Source organism: Salmo trutta, chromosome 36, assembly GCF_901001165.1.
Source record: "Salmo trutta chromosome 36, fSalTru1.1, whole genome shotgun sequence".
NCBI lineage: Eukaryota > Metazoa > Chordata > Actinopteri > Salmoniformes > Salmonidae > Salmo > Salmo trutta.
This window is the reverse complement of record NC_042992.1, coordinates 22,375,253-22,391,835: the sequence shown is the minus strand read 5'-3', so window position 1 is coordinate 22,391,835 and position 16,583 is coordinate 22,375,253. Positions and strand designations below refer to the sequence as shown.

Genomic DNA, 16,583 nt, shown 5'->3' with positions numbered 1-16,583 from the left:
TATAAGTCCATGGTGCTTGCCTACGGAGCTGTGAGGGGAACGGCACCTCCGTACCTTCAGGCTCTGATCAGGCCCTACACCCAAACAAGGGCACTGCGTTCATCCACCTCTGGCCTGCTCGCCTCCCTACCTCTGAGGAAGCACAGTTCCCGCTCAGCCCAGTCAAAACTGTTCGCTGCTCTGGCACCCCAATGGTGGAACAAGCTCCCTCACGACGCCAGGACAGCGGAGTCAATCACCACCTTCCGGAGACACCTGAAACCCCACCTCTTTAAGGAATACCTGGGATAGGATAAAGTAATCCTTCTAACCCCCCCCCCCCAAAAGATTTAGATGCACTATTGTAAAGTGGTTGTTCCACTGGATATCATAAGGTGAATGCACCAATTTGTAAGTCGCTCTGGATAAGAGCGTCTGCTAAATGACTTAAATGTAAATGTAAATGTCATTATCCTTCCAAGTCGATCAGAAAGGCCTGCTCGCAGAAGTGTTTTAGGGAGCGTTTGACAGTGATGAGGGGTGGTCGTTTGACCGCAGACCCATAGCGGATACAGGCAATGAGGCAGTGATCGCTGAGATCCTGATTGAAAACATTGGAGGTGTATTTGGAGGGCAAGTTGGTCAGGATAATGTCTATGAGGGTGCCCATGTTTAAGGATTTAGGGTTGTACCTGGTGGATTCCTTGATGATTTGTGTGAGATTGAGGGCATCTAGCTTAGATTGTAGGACTGCCGGGGTGTTAAGCATATCCCAGTTTAGGTCACCTAACAGAACGAACTCTGAGGCTAGATGGGGGGCGATCAATTCACAAATGGTGTCCAAGGCACAGCTGGGAGCGGAGGGGGGTCGATAGCAGGCGGCAACAGTGAGAGACTTATTTCTGGAGAGACTAATTTTTTTAATTAGAAGTTTGAACTGTTTGGGTATAGACTTGGAAAGTATGACAGAACTTTGCAGGCTATTTCTGCAGCAGATTGCAACTCCTCCCCCTTTGGCAGTTCTATCTTGACGGAAAAAGTTGTAGTTGGTTATGGAAATCTCAGAATTTTTGGTGGCCTTCCTAAGCCAGGATTCAGACATGGCAAGGACATCAGGGTTGGCGGAGTGTGCTAAAGCAGTGAGTAAAAGAAACTTAGGGAGGAGGCTTCTGATGTTGACATGCATGAAACCAAGGCATTTTCGATCACAGAAGTCAACAAATGAGAGTGCCTGGGGACATGCAGGGCCTGGGTTTACCTCCACATCACCCGAGGAACAGAGGAGGAGTAGGATGAGGATACGGCTAAAGGCTATCAAAACTGGTCGCCTAGAGCGTTGGGGACAAAGAATAAAAGGAGCAGATTTCTGGGCGTGGTAGAATAGATATTAAAGTGACTAGTGTTCTATTATTAAAGTGGCCAGTGATTCCAAGTCTATGTATATACAGTGGCTTGCAAATGTATTCACCCCCGTTTGCATTTTTCCTATTTTGTTCCTTACAACCTGGAATTAAAATAGATTTTTGGGGGTTTGTATCATAAGATTAACACAACATCTTTGCACTTTGAAGATGCAAAATATTTTTTAATTGAGAAACAAACAAGAAATAAGACAAAAAAACTGAACGTGAGCGTGTATAACTATTCACCCCCTCAAAGTCAGTACTTTGTAGAGCCACCTTTTGCAGCAATTACAGCTGCAAGTCTCTGGGGTATGTCTCTATAAGCTTGGCACATCTAGCCACTGGGATTTTTGCCCATTCTTCAAGGAAAAACTGCTCCAGCTCCTTCAAGTTGGATGGGTTCCACTGGTGTACAGCAATTTTTAAGTCATACCACAGATACTCAATTGGATTGAGGTCTTAGGCCATTCCAAGACATTTAAATGTTTCCCCTTAAACCACTCGAGTCTTGCTTTAGCAGTATGCTTAGGGTCATTGTCCTGCTGGAAGGTGAACCTCTGTCCCAGTCTCAAATCTCTGGAAGACTGAAACAGGTTTCCTTCAAGAATATCTTTGTATTTAGCGCCATCCATCATTCCTTCAATTCTGACCAGTCCCTGCCGATGAAAAACATCCCCACAGCATGATGTTGCCACCACCATGCTTCACTGTGGGGATGTTGTTCTCGGGGTGATGGGAGGTGTTGGATTTTGTGCCAGACATAGTGTTTTCCTTGATGGCCAAAAATCTCAATTTTAGTCTCATCTGACCAGAGTACCTACTTCCATATGTTTTGGGAGTCTCTCACATGCTTTTTGGCAAACACCAAACGTGTTTGCTTATTTTTTTCTTTAAGCAATGGCTTTTTTCTGGACACTCTTCCGTAAAGCCCAGCTCCGTGGAGTGTATTGCTTAAAGTGGACAGATACTCCAATCTCCGCTGTGGAGCTTTGCAGCTCTTTCAGGGTAATCTTTGGTCTCTTTGTTGCCTCTCTGATTAATGCCCTCCTTGCCTGGTCCGTGAGTTTTGGTGGGTTATTTTTTATAACCCAACCCTGATCTATACTTCTCCACAACTTTGTCTCTGAACTGTTTGGAGAGCTCCTTGGTCTTCATGGTGCCGCTTGCTTGGTGGTGCCCCTTGCTTAGTAGTGTTGCAGACTCTGGGCCTTTCAGAACAGGTGTATATATACTGAGATCATGTGACACTTAGATTGCACACAGGTGGACTTTATTTAACTAATTATGTGACTTCTGAAGGTAATTGGTTGCACCAGATCTTATTTAGGGGCTTCATAGCAAAGGGGGTGAATACATATGCACGCACCAGTTTTACGTTTTTATTTTTTTAAGTAATTAAGCAATTAAGTAATTTTTTTCATTTCACTTCACCAATTTGGACTATTTTGTGTATGTCCATTACATGAAATCCAAATAAAAATGTATTTATATTACAGGTCGTAATGCAAGAAAATAGGTATAACTGCAAGGGGGATGAATACTTTTGCAAGGCACTGCAGCAGCCGCTAATTTGCTAGTGATGGCTATTTAACAGTCTTCTGGCCTTGAAAGAGAAGCTGTTTTTCAGTCTCTCGGCCCAGCTTTGATGCACCTGTACTGACCTCAACATCTGGATGATAGCGGGGTGAACAGGCAGTGGCTCAGGCAGTTGTTGTCCTTGATGATCTTTTTAGCCTTCCTGTGACATCGGGTGCTATAGGTGTCCTGGAGGGCAGGTAGTTTGCCCCCGGTGATCCATTGAGCAAACCGCACCACCCTCTGGAGAGCTCTGCGGTTGTGGGGGTGCAGTTGCAGTACCAGCCGGTGATACAGCCCGACAGAATGCTCTCAATTGTGCATCGGTAAAAGTTTGAGGGCTTTAGGCGCCAAGAAAAATAACTTCAACCTCCTGAGGTTGAAGAGGCGCTGTTGCACCTTCTTCACCACACTGTCTGTGTGGGTGGACCATTTCAGTTTGTCTGTGATGTGTACGCAGAGGAACTTGAAGCTTTCCACCTTCTCCACTGCGGTCCCATCAATGTAGAAGAGGGGTGCTCCCTCTGCTGTTTCCTGAAGTCCAAGATCAGCTCCTTTGTTTTGCTGACATTGGGTGAGGTTCTTTTCCTGGCACCACACTCCCAGGGCCCCCAGCTCCTCCTTGTAGGCTGTCTCATCATTGTTGGTTATCAGGCCTACTACTGTTGTGTCTTCTGCAAACTTGATGATTGAGTTGGAGGTGTGCGTGGCCACGCAGTCATGGGTGAACAGGGAGTACAGGAGGGGGCTGAGCACGCATCCTTGTGGGGCCCCAGTGTTGAGGATCAGCAAAGTGGAGGTGTTTGTTCTTACCTTCACCTTCACCACCTAGGGCGGCCCGTCAGGAAGTCCAGGACCGAGTTGCACAGAGCGGGGTTCAGACCCAGGGCCTCAAGCTTAATGATGAGCTTGGAGGGTACTATGGTGTTGAATGCTGTGCTATAGTCAATGAACAGCATTCTTACATAGGTATTCCTCTTGTCCAGATGAGCTAGGGCAATGTGCAGTGCGATGGAGATTGCATAGTCTGTGGATCTATTGGGGAGGTAAGCATATTGAAGTGGGTCTAGGGTGGCAGGTAAGGTGGAGGTGATATGATCCTTGACTAGTCTTTCAAAGCACTTCATGATGACAGAAGTGAGTGCTACTGGGTGATAGTCATGTAGTTCAGTTACCTTTGCTTTCTTGGGTACAGGAACAATGGTGTACATCTTGAAGCATGTGGGGACAATGGAATGGGATAGGGAGAGTGAATATGTCCGTAACCACTCCAGCCAGCCGTCAGAGCCAACAGCCTTGCAAGGGTTAACAAGCAAGACGTCAGTGTCCGAGAAGTGGCTGGTATTCCCTTTGTAGTCCGTGATTGTCTGTAGACCCTGCCATATATGTCTGGTGTCTGAGCCTTTGAATTGCAACTCCAGTTAGTCTCTATACTGACGTTTTGCCTGGTTATGAATATGAACATTTCAAATCAGTAGGTCTACAATTGTAGCGACATTTGAAGATAATTTGCTGATTTTGGAGGACATGTATTAGTCATAGGAATGCCTGAAATAGCATAGTACTGCTTTTTAACATTATTACCTCAAAACATAACAAGGACATGTAGAAGTACTTTCTACTTGATATGTTTTTCAATTTAGTGCTCGGTCCAATCGACATGTCAATTTAGTCGCGGTTAAAAAAAAAACTACTTTGCAGCATCGCACGCGAAGTTGTGGATTTTTGTTTGTTGTAGGCGTTGACCGAGTCATGGCTAGAAGGGATCCAGCTTTTGTCAAATAACGTTAGATTTGACTTTTCGTAGCTGGTTAGGGCTAAAACGCATTACCTTGACAAAAACTGAATCCCTTGTAGCTATATCCCGTTGTCCGAGGTGACTAAAACGTGTATTTATTTTCTGACTCCTCCTTCAATTCTGACAAAGACGTCATCATCCGAAACGTACTGCGCATGTCAGGTTGGTTGACAACAAGAACTGCATGACCTGAAACGATTGCTAGGAAAAACACAACTCGTTTTCTGGTAAGACGGACAATATTAATTTCACCGTAGAATAAATAGTTAGTATGCTGTTAAATACATTTTATTCCAGCGCATATAGCAAACAAGCTTGACCTGCTTTGCTGATGCTAGCTAGCAGCGGGTGGGTATGCTTTGGAACGCTCCGACAGGAATCTGTTCCAAAAACTAAGTAAATAACAAGGTTGTATAGCGGCAGAATAAGATACCGGCTAGGGGGTGGGCGAATTGAGCATGCTACTTTATATGCGTTGTTTGTTGGCAACCTTGTACTTTACCAAGTTTTTGGAACAGATTCCTGTTGGAACGTTCCACAAATTATACCCAACAGCTGCTATCGTTAGCTAGCCTCCTAACGTTAACCTTTTGCTAGCTAGTTAGCCAGCTTATGTTATGATTCGTTTATTTACTAGCTAACTTAGTTTACAAACCAGTCGAGTCAACTGACTTTCTTGCTCACTGATGAGTAATTTTAATTCGTTAACTAGCTAGTTAGCATAATTGGCACGAGGAGTGGAGCAGTGGATTAAACAAAGGTTAACTTGCCCGTTTGTTAGCCAAAGCCCGGTATCATGTTAGCTAGCTTACCTAGCTATAGAACCTGTAGCTAGCTATAGACCTTGTTATTTGGCAATTTCTTGTTGACTTGAAGAAGCCAGCCTGCCAATGTTACCCAATCAATGTCTAGATGGCTACCTAACTTATATTTCTGTCTTAGTTTGTCAAATTCCGATTGATAGCTACGAGCACAGCATTTGTTGGCCAACCCTCCTCCTCCTGGAGAGCTACTGCTGAGTGTACAGTAGAGGCTTATTTATCTAGCCCTGTTCTATTAGGCATCCAGTAAGACAACATATAGGATGAAGGCCGTCACTTAGTTAACCAACATTTTTGAAAACATTTATTGTGGGACTTTTCCCAACAAGGTACTCCTGAAGAAACAAAGGTAAAGTTCGTGATTTAAAATGCTGTTATTATCGTGGCATTTCGGAATGTGTATATACAGTTGAAGTTGGAAGTTTACATACACTTAGGTTGGAGTCATTAAAACTCTCTTTTTTTTTTCAACCACTCCACAAATTTCTTGTTAAAAACTATAGTTTTGGCAAGTCGGTTAGGACATCTACTTTTTGCATGACACAAGTCATTGTTCCAATAATTGTTTAGACAGCTTATTTCAATTATTATTCACTGCATCACAATTCCAGGGGGTCAGAAGTTTACATACACTAAGTTGACTGCCTTTAAACAGCTTGGAAAATTCCATAAAAGGATGTCATGGCTTTAGGAGCTTCTGAGAGGCCAATTTACATAATTTGAGTCAGTTGGAGGTGTACCTGTGGATGTATTACAAGGCCTACATTCCAACTCAGTGCCTTTTGCTTGAGATCATGGGAAAATCAAAAGAAATCAGCCAAGACCTCAGAAAAAAATTGTACACCTCCACAAGTCTGGTTCATCCTTGGGAGCAATTTCCAAACGCCCGAAGATACCACGTTCATCTGTACAAACAATAGTACGCTAGTATAAACACCTTGGGACCACGCAGCCGTCATACCGCTCAGGAAGGAGACTCGTTCTGTCTCCTAGAGATGAACGTACTTTGGTGCGAAAAGTGCAAATCAATCCCAGAACAACAGCAAAGGACCTTGTGAAGATGCTGGAGGAAACAGGTACAAAAGTGTGTGTGTATGTGTGTATGTATGTATGTGTGTATATATATAACACACACGCAGTAAAACGCTCAGCAAAGAAGAAGCCACTACTGGGGAAAAAGATTGTACTTTTTGGAGAAATGTCCTCTGGTCTGATAACAAAAATAGAACTGTTTGTCTATAATGACCATCGTTATGTTTGGAGTAAAAAGGGGGAGGCTTGCAAGCCGAAGAACACCATCCCAACCTGAAGGACGGGGGTGGCAGCATCATGTTGTGGGGGTGCTTTGCTGCAGGAGGCATGTCACAAAATGGATGGCATCAGGAAGGAAAATTATGTGGATATATTGAAGCAACATCTCAAGACATCAGCCAGGAAGTTAAAGCTTGGTCGCAAATGGGTCTTCCAAATGCACAATGACCCCAAGCATACTTGCAAGCAAAGTTGTGGCAAAATGGCTTAAGGACAATAAAGTCAAGGTATTGGAGTTACCATCACAAAGCCCTGACCTCAAACCTATAGAAAATTTGTGAGCAGAACTGAAAAAGCGTGTGCCTGACTGAGTCACACCAGCTCTGTCAGGTGGAATGCGCCAAAATTCACCCAGCTTATTGTGGGAAGCTTGTGGAAGGCTACCCAAAATGTTTGACCCAAGATAAACAATTTTAAAGGCAATGCTACCAAATACACTCAATTAGTATGTAAACTTCTGACCCAGTGGGAATGTGATGACAGAAATAAATCAAGGAAATCAATCACTCTCTACTATTATTCTGGCATTTCACATTCTTAAAATAAAGTGGTGACCTAAAACAGGGAATTTGTGGTGACCTAACTGACCTAATACAGGGAATTTGTACTTGGATTAAATGTCAGGAATTGCGGAACTGAGTTTAAATGTATTTGGCTAAGGTGTATGTAAACTTCCGACTTCAACTGTATGTGTGTATATAAACTCAGCAAAAAAAGAAACGGGCCCTTTTCAGGACCCTGTCGTCCAAGGATAATTCGTAAAAATCCCAAAACTTCACAGATATTCACTGTTTCCCATGCTTGTTCAATGAACCATAAACAATTAATGAACATGCACCTGTGGAACGGTCATTAAGACACTAATAGCTTATAGATGGTAGGCAATTAAGGTCACAGTTATGAAACCTTAGGACACTAAAGAGGCCTTTCTACTGACTCTGAAAAACACCAAAAGAAAGATACCCAGGGTCCCTGCTCATCTGCGTGAACGTGCCTTAGGCATGCTGCAAGGAGGCATGAGGACTGCAGATGTGGCCAGGGCAATAAATTGCAATGTCTGTACCATGAGACGCGTAAGACAGCGCTACAGGGAGACAGGACGGACAGTTGAGTGTCCTCGCAGTGGCAGACCACGTGTAACAACACCTGCACAGGATTGGTACAGCTGAACATCACACCTGTGGGACAGGTACAGGATGGCAACAACTGCCTGAGTTACACCAGGAACGCACAATCCCTCCATCAGTGCTCAGACTGTCCGCAACAGGTTGAGAGAGGCTGGACTGAGGGCTTGTAGGCCTGTTGTAAGGCAGGTCCTCACTAGACATCACCGCACAAACCAACCGTCGCTGGATCAGACAGGACTAGCAAAAAGTGCACTTCACTAACGAGTCGCGGTTTTGTCTCACCAGGGGTGATGGTCAGATTCACGTTTATCGTAGAAGGAATGAGCGTTACACCGAGGCCTGTACTCTGGAGTGGGATCGAGGTGGAGGGTCCGTCATCGTCTGTGGCGGTGTGTCACTGCATCATTGGACTGAGCTTGTTGTCATTGCAGGCCATCTTAACGCTGTGCGTTACAGGGAAGACGACATCCTCCCTTATGTGATGTCATGCTGGAGGGTCATGTCAGGATAATGCCACCAGCCATACTGCTCGTTCTGTGCGTGTGTCCTGCAAGTCAGGAATGTCAGGGTTCTGCCATGGCCAGCGACAAGCCTGGATCTCAATCTCATTGAGCACATCTGGGACCTGTTGGATCGGAGGGTGAGGGCTAGGCCCCCCCCCCCCCCCCCCCCACAGAATTGTCCGGGAACTTGCAGGTGCCTTGGTGGAAGAGTGGGGTAACATCTCACAGCAAGAACTGGCAAATCTGGTGCAGTCCATGAGGAGGAGATGCACTGCAGTACTTAATGCAGCTGGTGGCCACACCAGATACTGAATGTTACTTTAGATTTTTACCCCCCCTTTTGTTCAGGGACACATTATTCAATTTCTGTTGGTCACATGTCTGTGGAACTTGTTCAGTTTGTCTGTTGTTGAATCTTGTTATGTTCATACAAATGTTTACATTTTAAGTTTTCTGAAAATAACAGCAGTTGACAGTGAGAGGACGTTTCTTTTCTTTGCTGTGTGTGTGTGTGTGTGTGTGTGTGTGTGTGTGTGTGTGTGTGTGTGTGTGTGTGTGTGTGTGTCTATCAAACATGACAAACAAATGCCAACCGGTAACCTCTGACTCTCCAGGCATCACCATGGGGAAAGCCCTCTCCCTCCTGCCCAAGCAGGCATGCCACGAAGACTCCCAGGACAGCCTGACCACCACCCAGGAGGATGATGGGAAGAGAGAGGATGTGTCCCAGTTCCCCTACGTAGAGTTCACTGGCAGGGACAGCGTCACATGTCCCAGCTGCCAGGGCACTGGGAGGATACCTAGAGGTGAGCAACACACACTTATATAGAGTTCACTGGCAGGGACAGCGTCACATGTCCCAGCTGTTAGGGTACAGACAGGATACCTAGAGGTAAACAGGATTTATGATGCTATACCATTTGAATGAATGACTGGGTAAGAGTTTTGTTCTGTTTAGTGTCATAGTCAGACTGCAGTTGATGAAGTGTGTGATAAAACCACAAAGGTGCTCTCTTGTGGATAATGGATAGTGTGACTGAATCACTCTGTGAGCTTGAGGGAACCAATGACTGAATTTGGCATATGAATGACTCATGCTTTGCCCGTAAAATCACTGTAATCAAAGCTGTGTTATTTGTTGTTCATGCTTTTTATCCCCGGAGCCTGGTGAATTTCCCCTCTGAGGGATAATGTTGTACAGTATTGCACAGGGATGTGAATCTCTTCTTTCAAGCACGACTCAATAAGTATCTAGATAAATACATTAGCTCTGACACAATACAGGAACGATACTTTTAGTTTGAAATGATTCCATTTGATAAGTGGAACGAATCGATTCGGTAAAATTAAAATCTGATCCTGATGGAGCTCAGGAGCTGGACCTTTTTGAGCTGGATCTGTCTGAGATTACTTCTCTGAGGTGTGTGTGTGTGTGTGTGTCAGAGAAGGAATTATATGGCGTGCAGGCAGCTGAGCTGAGCCGTAGGGCAGACTGAGAATTTAGGCATTTTGTCCCCCACTTTGTATCTGAAATCCCCATCATCCACTGATTAACTTGTCATTTTATCAGATCAAAAATGTTTTGAGAAAGTATAAGTTTATATTTATGTGTAGAACTTAGCTACGACTAGCTACGATTTTTTTGGTAGGACAAAACGTACCAATATCAATATATATCTGCACATATAGCCTACTGTTTTTACAGTGAGGAAAAAGTGACATTTTCCCACACTAAGTTCTCATAAATTGCCATTGTGCTCCAGATGTTAATTTGTGACAATAATGAGATATCATTAGATGGGCTGCAAGTATTCTGATAAGCATGAGATTCCCTTTGTCACCCTATATCGGTGCAATTTTCGGGCCGATATAGCTATATTTCAGTAAAAGGCCAATATCAACTGATGATATCGGTGAAACTAAACTAAGTTTATAGTATATCAGTTGGTGGTTCAAACCAACTGCTAGAGCAAGCTGTCTCACTGGTGGGTGTGATGTGACATGCTATAACATCCTCAAACAAGTGTATGAATGTCTTGTTCCAAGTACTTTTCTGTTTTGTGTGCCAAAACTATGGGTACCGCGTGGGGCTTTAGCCTAGGGAGAAACTGTCAGGACAGTAAGGCTGTTTTGAATATAGGTGATTCTGTTGGAACTTGCACTCCCTCTCCCTTTGACTGTCATAATGCCAAGAATCATTATATACCTATATTCACAAGTCATTGATTATTTCAGAATTTAATGAAACCAATGTTATGGATAATAAACTATTTTCTAGATTTCAAAAAAAAAAAAATCCACCCAAGGCGACACAGGTGCCAATAGCATAGGAGAAATATCAACCAACACCTATGAACACCACATGATGAAACACAGACCAAAACACACACACACACATTCTGACACAACATGAACACAAACATGCACCGTTATTAATAACCCCTGGGTTTTATAGGGAAAACACTGCAGCTGTGAAGTCACTCCTTCATGTCTGTATGCCAAATAACTTGACTGTGCTATTTCACAGCTCTGTTCTCTTCCCTGAAGCTCATGCATATTTGGCACCAGGCTAGCTCTGAGGTTTTGCTGAGAGTGTTTTCCTGTAATAACCTCTTCTTTTAGCCTCCTAACCTTAATGATCAAGTAAAAAAATAAATGAAGTCCTTTCTCATCCTATTTATCGGATATCGGTGGAATTATCAGCCGATTTCGATCAATTCGTAAAATAGCCTTATTTGCCAGTAATATTGGTGAAATTATTTATCGGTCAGGTTCTTGCTATGAATTAATATAGCACAGCTTCAGATTTAGAACTTTACAGAGGAGAGCTGCTCTTCTCCGGCCATAGGCCTACAATGCAGCTCACAAAAATTATTGGTGTCCTTGTTATGAAATTACAACTTCTCCCTGTTCATGTAAAAATGACCAAATGCACTGACTGTTAAAAGCAAAAGTATTTTATGGTGAACCTGGCAATTGAAAAAGTCACCCAACTAATAAAGCCTATGATTTTACATTGCCAAAGCCATTTTACAATCATTTGAATGCTGAAGGTGCTGCGCAGATATTAGAGGCTCTCGTTGGTGCGAGCAGCTGAGCTCTGTACTCAGTTATCTGACTTGGAGGTCAATGACTGACATGCCTATTTAAATAGCTACTGAAAGAGAGACCGCATCAATTCGGTCACAAAATATTGGTATTTTCGTATAGGGAAATAATATGTTATGAGTAAAAAACATTAGTGAACCGGCAATTCATAACATTTTAAACGATTTTCTGACAGATTCATGCCACATTTGGGTCAGTTTAGGGTCCTGCGAATCGATGCACTCGTTTCCTAAACCGTTGAACCAGGGACTGATGCCTATCAGTGAATCGTTACATCCCTAGTGTTGCTGTTATGTTGTGCTGTAGTTGTGTCCGATGATTAGCCTAAGTGTTGTAAATGTTTCCTTACATTACACAGGCCAAGAGAACCAGCTTGTAGCATTGATCCCATACAGTGACCAGAGACTCAGGCCCAGGAGAACGTAAGTGGAATGTCGTTGTTGGGTTGGTAACTTTAGGCTAAACGTCACAATAATGCTTGCAGATGCAACTGTGCAAGTAGCTATTCCTTTCTTGTTCTAATGTTCTTTGTACCCTGCCATTGTCAAACTATTTCACTTCGGACGCTGCCTTTTGTTCTCCCGCCTCTCCACAGAAAGCTGTATGTGATGTCCTCGGTGTTTGTGTGTCTGCTGCTGTCCAGCCTGGCTGTCTTCTTCCTGTTCCCTCGTACCATAGACGTCTCCTACGTGGGCGTCAAGTCGATCTTCGTCACCTATGACGAGGACAAGAGGATTGTCTATCTCAACGTGACGGTGAGCCTCTCCTCTGGTCTAACCACATGATGATTTGGGTCACATTGTGGACAGTCACAGGAGGAGACTCCTTTTCCTTATCAACCTGTACTATCCTCGTAAAGTTGGCCATGTTTGGGCAAATGAGTTTGGTCACAAATGTTGCAGGATTCTAGGTATCCTGCCATCCGCTGTAATTTTGTATTAACTCCTAAACTGTTCCGGGTTTGCCGCACTGGCTAACTCTGGCTTGAAACTGCTCAGTGTGTGTGTTTCTCTGAGGGTAAAGTTAAAGCCAAAAAGACACGTTTCTGTGATCATAAAATGACAAAGTATTCTTCTTCCTTCCAGAACACTCTGAACATCACCAATAACAACTACTACAGTGTAGAGGTGTCCAACGTCACAGCCCAGGTCCAGTTCTCCAAGACGGTGATCGGGAAGTCCCGCATCAATAACATCACTGCTATCAGTCCTCTGGGCATGGAGCAGGTACACAACTCTGTAATAGCATGGTAACAGGGTGTTAACAGCACGCTAGCAACAATGTAAATATTGTGGTAACAACTGTCATCATTATTGGACATGCAGCAGAAAGTCCAGTTTCACTAAATTCAAGAGCCAACAAGCCATAGCTGTTTTTAGTAGACTCAGGACCAGGAATATGGGTCTAAGTTGCTCAGCTTGTCACCATTATGTATTTTGGCACTTCAAGTACTTTCTCCTAGTCACCTTTTTGTTCATAAGCCTGTGTGTTGTTCCTAGGTTGACTACATGGTTCCCACCATTCTAGCAGATGAGATGAGCTACATGTAGTAAGTACAGCACACCCCAGCTCAGCACACCCCAGCTCAGCACACCCCAGCTCAGCACACCCCAGCTCAGCACACCTCAGCTCAGCACACCCCAGCTCAGCACACCCCAGCTCAGCACACCCCAGCTCAGCACACCCCAGCTCAGCACACCCCAGCTCAGCACACCCCAGCTCAGCACACCCCAGCTCAGCACACCCCAGCTCAGCACACCCCAGCTCAGCACACCCCAGCTCAGCACACCCCAGCTCAGCACACCCCAGCTCAGCACACCCCAGCTCAGCACACCCCAGCTCAGCACACCCCAGCTCAGCACATAGCTTTTTGAGAACACTGAACCTGATAAAGACCTAATGGTCGAGACTTTGTTTCAATAAATCCTATGGGAGTACAGATTGCAGTCTGCTTTTAGTTCTTGCTTAACCTTGTTCCCAGGTTCATATAGAGCCTGGAAACGGTGTGGAACAAAGTCAGACTTGAAAGGGGCATGTTGTAATTGAGGCGGGAGAGGGACAGCCTGCCATAGCTGGATTAGATTAATTTGGGCATATAAAGTTTATGTGAAAACAAGTACTTTAGATGCATACTTTCTGATTTCCCCAACTCCCTTCATTCATTGTTTAGCCTATCACTTGTGCTGCTCCTGCTTTAAAATCCACAACATGGAGGGGCGGTTCAAGGGTTACGCTAGATGGTGATGGACTGAGAGATCAGCCAATGAAAATCCAGCGGGACCTTTTCCCACTCTTGCCATAGGCTCCATTCAAGTCCCTTTCTGAAACCCAATGAAACCAGACTGTTCGACAGAGTAAGAGACAAATGTAACTTTTTGCTCATCACATGAAACTGACTGAAGTGTCTGTTCCTCTGTGTCCTAGTGATTACTGCAGCCTGCAGACCATAAAGGTGCACAACATCGTTGTCATGATGCAGTAAGTACCTCCCTTTTATCATTCTCACAGGACCACAAAGCCTGGCTCCCATGTAATACGGATTAATCTACTCAGAACAGTTAGTCAACCTTGTTCTGTGTGGTTAATGACCTCCCCTTATTAATAAGGAACTTTTCTGATACCGTCCTCTATTCATACAGAATGGAAATTGGCCTAATCCCATATCCAACCAATATCCTCTTTTGTATTTTTCTATGTTGACTGGATGTGATCACATCCTTGCTTGTTATTGTCCTAAAGGGTACAAAAAAAGCCATTTGAATTAAATGAAATCCTCTTGTTGTTTCCAGGGTGACGGTGACGACGATGTACTTTGGCCACATGGAGCAGGTCACTCAGGAGATGTACCAGTATGTAGACTGTGGAGGTAACACCACCACTCTGAGGGGGGCACAGCCCAAGGTGTCTAATGCCCCAATACCCCCAGAGTAACCCCCTTGCTCTACCTGACCTGAGCCGGCCCTGGAGAGGTCCTTGGAAGCTAGTCTTACATCAGAAATCTGGCAGAACTACTGGTTGTTTAGGCTTGTGCTCCAGCCCTTCTCTAACACGGCTGGTCAGTTGAAGAAGGTATGTTCGAGCAGGGATACGCGTTTGCACCCAGTAGCTCTCCAGGAGGAGAGTTGGCCACCCCAGCCGTAGATGGATCACTGTTTCTCTCTCCACCACCCGTCTACCAATGAAGACCCCACTGTAGATGTCATGTATTTCTGTGTTCGCTCACCATTGTGTTGGGAGTAAATGCCAGATGGGCAATGGAGGGGGAAAATGTGTCTACTGACAAAAATAGTGTTTTTTTTAGACATTAAAAACAATTAAGTACCATAATGTTTCAGTACCAAACCATTATGCACTTTATTAATGCATTTAACATTCAACTTCACATTGTGTAAATGTAAAATGTTACGAAGCCACTCCACACTCCTCCAAACCACTTGAACTGTGAGGATTATTAGTTCAGACATCTAGTCTATGGAAGAGGATAACCTCAGTTCTCTCAGTAATCTGGGCTCAAATCTGTATCTCTATGATAGTCAAAGGAGTTGAACCAACAGATCTGGGACCAGTCAACTATTCTCAGTCAGACCTTACTTAACACATTAATAATGTGTATTATTTAATTCTGCTGATAAGTCAGAGGCACAGTGAGCCAAGTCTGAAATGACACCTATGACTATAGAACATACTACTAGGTCTCTAGCCAAAGGTAGTGCGCTATATAGGTTTCTCAAACTAAACTCTGGACCTCAAAGCCAGTTCCACTGCGTTTTGTTCATGGTCCCTTCTAATCTGGGACTGATTTTAGACCTGGAACAACAGGTGTGCAATTTAATTGTCAGGTAGAACAGAACTAGCAGGCTCTGGACCTCGTAGGGAGAGTTGAATAGCCCTGGTATAGGGGATAGGGTGTTGTTTGGGGTGAAACCAGAATGTGGCATTTCTCATATGTATAAGCTTGTAATGACCAGGCTCTCCTCTAGAGGGCTCTCTGTACAATCTGGATATGGACCAGTTGTTTACTAATATTACCCTCTGTTGGGTGACCAAACTGTGTTAATGTGTGATCTATTGATTGAATTGAAAGGCTTATGTCCATAAAATGGAGTCATTTTAAAGAAATTAAGTTATTAAAAGTCCCTTCCACCACTCTGTTCCCAATTGGTACAATAACAAGATTGATTGATAGTGATTCATTATCAGTAATTTACCTCTTCCTTCTGAGTGCGTGCCTACGAGGGACTCGCATAATGTTTTGTGATACCAACCTACTGCTGACTTGAATTCGACCAACTTAGTTTTTACATGCATAAAGAGGATAACCGGCAAGGGACTTTGTACGTTTTTGATAAATGACTTCCCTGCATATCAAACTCAGTTGAAGAGTTTCGAACTACCTAGATTAAATACCACGTTTGTAATATGATTCCTACCTACATTGCGGAAAACCTTTTTGAAATGTACAACTCAAATAGAAACTATCCTCTGTCATAGAAATATACCTTGAATTTCTTTATGAATTCTCATACCTAGTAGTTTGCCGTGATCTAATTTGCAATTTCCTAGGTTATCGTAGAGCACAACATTTAACATGTGTACAGTCATTTGTTCCTAATCAATTAATCTTGTATGGAAGAGTGGATCAGCTTTTGAATAACTGTTAGGATTGAGTGAAGACTTGCAGTACTACTGACACATCAACTAGAAGAGTGGTTTGAGCTGATGGGGCTCTTCTTTCCTAATGTCTACTACTGCTGTGGGGTACTGACATTTATTTTGATTAACGGTATTTGACTAAATGTAAATACAAGCAATTTTTTTAAGTGTACATGTAGTTGATGTGTTTTTATTATTTACTTCTCATCATGATACATTCAAAATGGTTGATCACGATTTGTCCTACCTAGTTTTATTGCGTGGTTACCCTTTCTGAAAGCGTGAATAAAGTTTTCGACATCTCA

General features: G+C 43.7%; 1 protein-coding gene across 1 annotated transcript; it reads left to right on the top strand.

The window, feature by feature from the left end:
* The first annotated feature begins 4,872 nt into the window (after positions 1-4,872).
* On the top strand, positions 4,873-16,583 carry LOC115175660 (transmembrane protein 106B). The gene is made up of 8 exons (XM_029735071.1): positions 4,873-4,982; positions 9,132-9,323; positions 11,984-12,047; positions 12,221-12,380; positions 12,711-12,851; positions 13,125-13,174; positions 14,050-14,103; positions 14,415-16,583. The coding sequence occupies exons 2-8, from the start codon at positions 9,140-9,142 to the stop codon at positions 14,554-14,556; spliced, it is 795 nt and encodes a 264-aa protein (XP_029590931.1). The 5' UTR covers positions 4,873-4,982; positions 9,132-9,139; the 3' UTR covers positions 14,557-16,583.

What these genes read in the sequence shown, in the direction of transcription:
- LOC115175660 (XM_029735071.1), top strand. Translation starts at nt 9,140, where the DNA reads ATGGGGAAAGCCCTCTCCCTCCTGCCCAAGCAGGCATGCCACGAAGAC. An exon ending in GTCCTCTGGGCATGGAGCAG is followed by an intron (nt 12,852 to 13,124) that starts GTACACAACTCT and finishes TGTTGTTCCTAG; the next exon opens with GTTGACTACATGGTTCCCAC. An exon ending in AACATCGTTGTCATGATGCA is followed by an intron (nt 14,104 to 14,414) that starts GTAAGTACCTCC and finishes TGTTGTTTCCAG; the next exon opens with GGTGACGGTGACGACGATGT.